A 7,500-nucleotide genomic window follows, 5' to 3' on the forward strand; every position below is an offset into this window, starting at 1 on the left:
GGATTAGAAAGATGGACTTAGTATGCAGCAGATTTCGAGAGGGAAAAAAATAGAACCACGTCCTCTATGATAATGGGATGCAAGGATCATGATTCACAGACTGTGTTATCTTTCGCTGAATATGCAATTTTTTTTTTTTTTTTTTTTTTTTTTTTTTTTTTTTTTTTTTTTGCCTGATTTTTTTTTTCGCTCTTGAAAATGGACAACAGGACACATCGCGAAAAAAAAAGAAGTCGTGCGTGAAACAAGGCGAGGAAGAGATGGGAAGAGTGTGGTAGTCCAAACACGCGATGCATTGCATATAATCACAAATTACGTTTCCTTAAACGTGACGTAATTACACAACTGCAATGCATCAAGAGAACCTGGTTTCCAGGGGGGAGAGAGAGAGAGAGAGAGAGAGAGAGAGAGAGAGAGAGAGAGAGAGAGAGAGAGAGAGAGAGAGAGAGAGAGAGGAGAGAGGGGGGGGGGGGGGGGGGGGGGGGGGGGGGGGGGGGGGGGGAGACTGAGAGAGAGAGAGAGAGAGAGAGAGAGAGAGAGAGAGAGAGAAGGGAGAGAGAGACAGAAGAAAAACAATACAGTATATATAGAGAGAGAAAGAAAGAAAGAGAGAGAGATAGAGAGAGAGGGAGGGGGTACGAATAGAGAGAAAAAGAGAAAAAAAGAGAGAAAAACAGACAGCGAAGAGGGGAGGGAGAGGGGTTGATGAGAAAGAGAGATAAACCGAAATAGAATGCCAAAAACAAAGAGAGGAAGAGAATGTAATGAGAAAGAGAAAGACCCGCAAATGTGATGAGAGAGTAGAAGAGGGGAGATAATGAACGAGAGAGAGAGAGAGAGAGAGAGTAGAAAAAATAATTCCGCTGATAAGAAATATTGCAGCTCCACTTTTCGTACTATTAATAGAGCGAAGATTAAAACCCTTTGGCACGAGACTGCAATACTTTCTAAAAGCCTTTTCTGCTCTCCACAAGAAACCGTTTGAAATATTTTTGTAAATTCTTTCGTACTTCTTACGCCCCTGAATTCCTAGTAGAGATTCACATTCAGCAAGTGTAATAAGGAGTAACAATTGCAATAAAAAGGGGCACAAGAATTCGGATCAACGGATGCAACTAGATAACAACAATATGGCGTGAGGTCAGGAGCCTTCGTCGGATGATAAGAATGCGGATTGCACACAGACAAGTTCAGAATGTTTGTTCTGTGAAGCAATTGCATAAAGAGAAGAAGAACTAGTTTTTTTCAGTTTTTGAAATATGCTTCATTTGTCACGCTTTGATGAGTAATGATAGATAGATTAAGATGTGTATATCATCAAACATTATCTAGATAGATAGATAGATAGATAGATATGCAAGCAAAGTCGAATTTTACACGTGTGATTATTAATGTGTTTATTTTCAATGTAATCAACATTGAACAGGGACAATTTTGCAATATGAACCAAAAATGAAAATAAAGAGAAAAGGAGTATTAACAAAAGAAAAAAAAATGATAATAAACGAAAAATGGGAAAATCTTAAGAAATGATGATCATAGGCAGGAACAAACAAAGAGGAACATCAAAGAGCCTCATACGAGTCGTTAGTGAAAAAATATGTTTCTTTTTTCTTTTTTTCTTCGCTCTCCATCTCTCTCTCTCTCTCTCTCTCTCTCTCTCTCTCTCTCTCTCTCTCTCTTTATATATATATATATATATATATATATATATATATATATATATATATATATGTATATATATATATATATATATATATATATATTTCTATTTCTCTTTCTTTTTTTCTTTTTCTCTTTCTTTTTCTTTTTTTCTTTCTTTTTCTTTTTCTTTTTTTTTTCTCTCTCTCTCGTTGATTTATTTTCTCTCCCTTTCTTTCTCGCATTTTAAGGGGGGAGGGAAGGGGGAGTATCCGGGAGAGACTCACCCATTAAGCAATCAGAAGAGAACAAAGGGATATTATCTTAGCAAGCGAGAGGACGGTGTAATGCAATAAAACATTACATCTGAATAAGTTTAATGCAGTTAGTTTCTCTGAGGTTCCCCCCACCCCAGCAAAATGTTTGTAACATAATTACGTATTTAAAATTAATGGAGCATCTTAATATTAAGTGTTTTAAAAAGGGGGGACGCAATACAGAAAAAAGTGTTATTTGTCATGTGACTTAAAAGAAAAAAAAATAGTAGTAGAATAAGAAAAAATAAAGTAAAAAAAAGTTCGTTATTGTGATGTTTCTTATTGTTAAAAATTGAAACCACGCAGAATATTTTTCCCATTAAATTTTCGATTGAATTGTATAACTGGTAGAACAAATATCACACATTTATATACACACTTACCATGACAACGTAAAGTGAAAAATAAGTATGATTTAATTCATTGTAATTCGATTACATATAAAAATGAAATATGATTGTGTATAGTGAATAACACAATCAATGCAAATAATGCTAAGACACCATGATGTATATGGTGAAGATTTTCGAAACAGACAGGAATTTTATAAAAAGTGTGTAGTCATATCATATATCAAAAATGATGTGAAAAACAGTCTTAAGTGTAGCGCTTGTAGCAAAGAGGTTTATGTAAAGGATTTACGTTACAGCGGGAGTTACTCGGATCGCACCAACCTTCATTTTTTAAACATGGTGTTAAAACCTGGATTAAAAAATGGCATAAAAGTATCTTTCTTGTGTGTGTTCTGTGTGTGTGTGTGTGTATTTGTGTTTTCTGTGTGTGTGTGTTTGTGTGTGTGTTTGTGTTTTCTGTGTGTGTTTGTGTTTTCCGTGAGTGTGTTTGTGTGTGTGTGTGTTTGTGTGTTTGCGTGTGTGTGTGTTTGTGTGTGTTTTCTGTGTGTGTTTGTGTGTGTGTGTCTATGTGTGTCTGTGTGTGTGTGTGTTTGTATGTGTCATGGTGAATTGAAAACATGATGTTATCATAATCATTTAGAAATAATAACAAATATTCGAGAGAGAGGGAACAAGATCATATGTTTAGTTAAACGTCACTTATTTCCCTAAAAAATGCCAATACCATCATCATATAAGTAACAGCAATACCATCATCCAAAAGAATCAACAATAACAAACAAACAAGCAAAAAAACACGGTCAGATATCAAATTCAATAACAACGCCCACGCGAACAACACTCACATCATACAGAAAAAAAAAATCACCCTTTAAAAAAACAAACAAACGCAAAAACACCCCACGTCCAAAAGGCACACACACAGTAGACACAATTCAGGCATCATGCACGAGTAACCTATCCTCCCCCCCCCCCTCCACTCCTCTTAGGGTCAGGCACAGTGGTCGTGCGCCTCGCCGACGTGAACGACAACTCGCCCCGCCTGACACGCGAGTTGTGGGAGGCGGAGGTGGAGGAGACGTGGGGCGCCGGACCCCCCCGCGACGACACGCTGCTCGAAATCACCACCGACGACAGGGACACCTCCAACTACTTCTTCTACAGGGTGGGCGTGGCTTGTGTGCGGCTCCTTTGCTTGGCTTGGTCTTGGTTTCGTGGGCGTCTCTACAAGCTTTGTTTCCTTTTTTTTTCTCTCTCTCTTTTTTTTTCTTATTTTTTGTGTGTGGTTTTGGGTTTGGTTTCTGTTTCTTACTGTTTTTTTTTTCTTTCTTTCTTTCTCTCTTTCTCTCTGCCTGTCTTCTTTTTTCCCTTTCTCTTTCTTTTTTTCTCCCTCTCCCCTCTCTGTCTCTTTCTCTCTCCTCCCCCCCCTCTCTTTCTCTCTTTTTATCTACCTCTCTCTCTCTCTCTCTCCTCTCCCCCCCCCCTCTCTCTCTATCTACCTCTCTTTCTCTCTCGCTCTCCCCCCCCCCCCTCTCTCTCTCTCGGGTGTTTAGATTGAAGAAATCCATAGTGGTTATTTTGACATGTATATAATGATGATATGTTTAGGATAATTATTTTGCAATATTGAATATATATATACTCATACTATTATTCTTTTTATTATTATCATTATTGTAATTATCTATATTATTATTATCATCATCATCATTATTACTTTCAGTATTATCCTTATTGATGTCAATTTCATTGTTATTCTTATTGTAATTGTAATTGTTATTATTATCATTATTACTATTGTTGTTATACTTATTATCATTATCATTATTATTATCATTATCACCCTCATGATGATGATAATGATGGTGATGATGATAATGATGATGTTGATGTTGATGTTGATGTCGATGATGGTGATGGTGATGATGGTGATAGTTGTGATAGTAATATTAATTATAATAATGATAATGATGATGGTAATAATGATGGCATGCTATGATTACATAGATGATATTCATACAGATAACAATGGTAATGATAATAATGATATTATTGATAATAATGATAACAGTAATGATAATGATATTATGAATATTAACAATGATAATGATAATAATGATAATAATAATAATGATAATGATGATAATAATAATAATGATAATGATGATAATAATGATAATGATAATATCAATGATAATGATAATAATAATGATAATAGTAATAACAAAAATAATAATCATAATTAACAATTATGATATTAATAAACACAGTAACAATGATAATTATAACATCCATCATCATCATCATTAAAGCTACGATGAAGATAATATCATCATCATTATTATAAAACAAACAAAATTCCCAATGATGATAACAATGACAATAATAGATAAGACAATGATAATATTGATGATGATAATAACTGAGACAGTCATGCATACGAACAACAGATAAATAAACAAGGGCATAGAACGAGTGGTTCACACTGAGACGGCCAGATTTCCAACTTTCTGTCGCGGAAAATGGCACAGCGTCGAAAGTTCGAAAAGGGGGCCTGAAAACCAGCTGCATATTCCAAGCAGGTAGCTGAAGCCCTGTGTATGCAAGCAGGACCAGCCGCGCTATCATGTCTGCTTGTTTTCCTGTTGTCTGGCAGGTGGTGGAAGCAAGTGGTTGGGGCTGGGACCACTTTAACATCAGGACCGTTGGCACTTATGGAGAACTGTATGCGACGAGGACGCTGGACTATGAAAATCCTTTACATCGGCGCGGCTTCAAGTTCATGGTACAGGTTACTGATAGGGTGAGTAATTGAGTAATTAAGCGAGTAATAGGGTGAGTGATTAAATAACTAAGTGAGTAGTTAAGTAATTAATTGAGTAATAGGGTAAGTAATTGAGTGATAGGGTGAGTAATTGAGTAATCAATTGAGTGATAGGGAGAGTAACTGAGTAATAATCGGGTGAGTAATTGAGTAATGATAGGATGAGTAATTCGTAATTGGTTATACTTGGTTTGAAAAGAAGGAATATGCCCTGCATCAAAACACTGTGAAAGGCTTTCGATAACTGTTAAATCGAATCCGTAAAAAAATGCCTTTAACAACAACAGCAAATTAAAAATAGCTTCGTGTGGTAGAGAAAGCCGCAAAATCCGTGAAGAAATGTTACAAAGGGAATCCATATTCCTATTTTTCTCGCTGGTTCTTCGTTTCTCTTTGCCTCTTTTATTTATTCAACTCTTTTTCCTTCTGACGTTAGGGTCGAGGTGGATGGGACGACGCCCGACACACCGACACAGCCTGGGTGTTAATACGACTGAAAGATGTGAACGACAACCCACCTGAATTCCGGAGGACGACCGTTCACATCACAGTGCAAGAAGACACGGCTCCTGGAACGCTACTGGCCTCCATGCCTGCTGTGGATCCTGATATGGTTAGTTTGATCTTCTTCTTTTTTTGTATCTCTGTCTGTCTCTGTCTGTCCGTTTGTCTGCTTGCCTGTCTCTCTCTCTCTCTATCTGTCTCTCTCTCTCTCTCTCTCTCTCTCTCTCTATTTCTCTCTCTCTTTCTCTCTCTCTCTCTTTCTCTCTGTCTCTCTCTATCTCTCTCTCTATCTATCTCTCTCTCTCTCCCTCTCTCTCTCTCTCTCTCTCTCTCTCTCTCTATCTCTCTTTCTCTCTCTCTCTCTCTCTCTCTCTCTCTCTCTATCTCTCTCTCTCTCTATCTATCTATCTCTCTTTCTCTCTTTCTCTCTCTCTCTCTTTCTCTCTCTCTCTTTCTCTCTTTCTCTCTCTTTCTCTCTGTCTCCCTCTTCGTCTCTCTCCTCACACACACTATGAGATGAAGAGTATCTGTTGTATCTGGAATAATATCTATATTCTTAATCCATCCCGTGTGCTGAACTTTCCTCGTACCCCGTATGTCCTCTTGGGAAGACTTCATGCGACACAAAGTAACAAAAAGGATTTTAGCAGATTGTGTCTGTCTTTTGTGATGATATTCCACTTATTCCTTTTCTTTTTCTTGGCTGAGTTATGAGACAAGAACCATGTAAAAAAAAAAAAAGAAAAAAAAAAGGATCTGACTTTGGACTTGCTTTACCTGCTCTTAGGAAGGGCGTCAGCGCGTCGAGTACCGCGTCGTGGGCGGCTGGGGCGCCCTCAGCGTGGAGGCAGGCGGGGGCGTGCGGCTGTGGCGTGCCCTGGACCGCGAAGGCGAGGGCGGCGCCGAGGGCGTGGCGCGGGTGGTGGGCGTGGACGAGGGGCGGCCGCCCCTGTCCTCCACCGCCACCCTCTCCATCACCGTGACGGACGTCAACGACTGCCCGCCGCGCTTGCTGCCGCCCACGGTGCTGCACGTGACGGAGGGCACGTCCGCCGTGCGCCTGGGCGTGCTGACCGCCACGGACGACGACGTGTGGGAGATGGGCCACGGGCCGCCCTTCGCGCTGGCGCTGGCCGCCTCCAACCCCGCGCACGTCCTCGACCTCATCGCCCTCAAGTTCGACGCAAGTAAGTCATGAGATACACGTGTATGTAAACTCTGATGCTTAAGCAGACTATACGCTCCCGTAAACCAGAAGTGCAGAATGAGCGACACTGACAAATGTGCCTGCACGCCCCCTCACCCTCAGACCTGGACAGCGGGCGCGGCGGGGCGGAGGTGTGGACGCTGGGGCCCGTGGACCGCGAGCAGCACCGCCAGCTGACGGCCGAGGTCGTGGTGCGCGACGCGGGCGGCCTGGCGGCGTCGCACCCCGTCACCGTCGTGGTCGATGACGTCAACGACAACCCCATGCGACCCGCCGCCAAGACCGTCTACCTCTGGAAGATCCAGGTGAGGCACGGGCGGGGCGCGGGCTGAGTCAGGGGCAGGCACGGGCGCGGGCTGAGTCAGGGGCAGGCACGGGCGCGGGCTGAGTCAGGGGCAGGCACGGGCGCGGGCTGAGTCAGGGGCAGGCACGGGCGCGGGCTGAGTCAGGGGCAGGCACGGGCGGGGCGCGGGCTGAGTCAGGGGCAGGCACGGGCGCGGGCTGAGTCAGGGGTAGGCACGGGCGGGGCGCGGGCTGAGTCAGGGGCACGCGGCAAAGGGTGAGTTTATCACGCATTGCGGAGGGTGAATAACGGACACGTGGCAAAGATACAGGCGAGCCACGGGTACAGAGCGGGCGAGGGAAATGCGGCGG

General features: G+C 41.9%; 1 protein-coding gene across 1 annotated transcript in view; it reads left to right on the forward strand.

Moving 5' to 3' along the window:
• The window catches only part of LOC122243564 (putative neural-cadherin 2), a 466,993-nt gene that overhangs the window by 428,649 nt on the left and 30,844 nt on the right, over positions 1-7,500 (forward strand). Inside the window, exons 9-13 of the mRNA XM_086537994.1 lie at positions 3,301-3,476; positions 4,968-5,114; positions 5,572-5,748; positions 6,427-6,826; positions 6,949-7,151. Coding sequence (XP_086394120.1) covers positions 3,301-3,476; positions 4,968-5,114; positions 5,572-5,748; positions 6,427-6,826; positions 6,949-7,151 — 1,103 coding nt within the window. The remainder of the gene's footprint in view (positions 1-3,300; positions 3,477-4,967; positions 5,115-5,571; positions 5,749-6,426; positions 6,827-6,948; positions 7,152-7,500) is intronic.

This window comes from Penaeus japonicus, unplaced genomic scaffold (assembly GCF_977035675.1).
Source record: "Penaeus japonicus unplaced genomic scaffold, GWHDUDI00000001_assembly GWHDUDI00000006, whole genome shotgun sequence".
Classification (NCBI taxonomy): domain Eukaryota; kingdom Metazoa; phylum Arthropoda; class Malacostraca; order Decapoda; family Penaeidae; genus Penaeus; species Penaeus japonicus.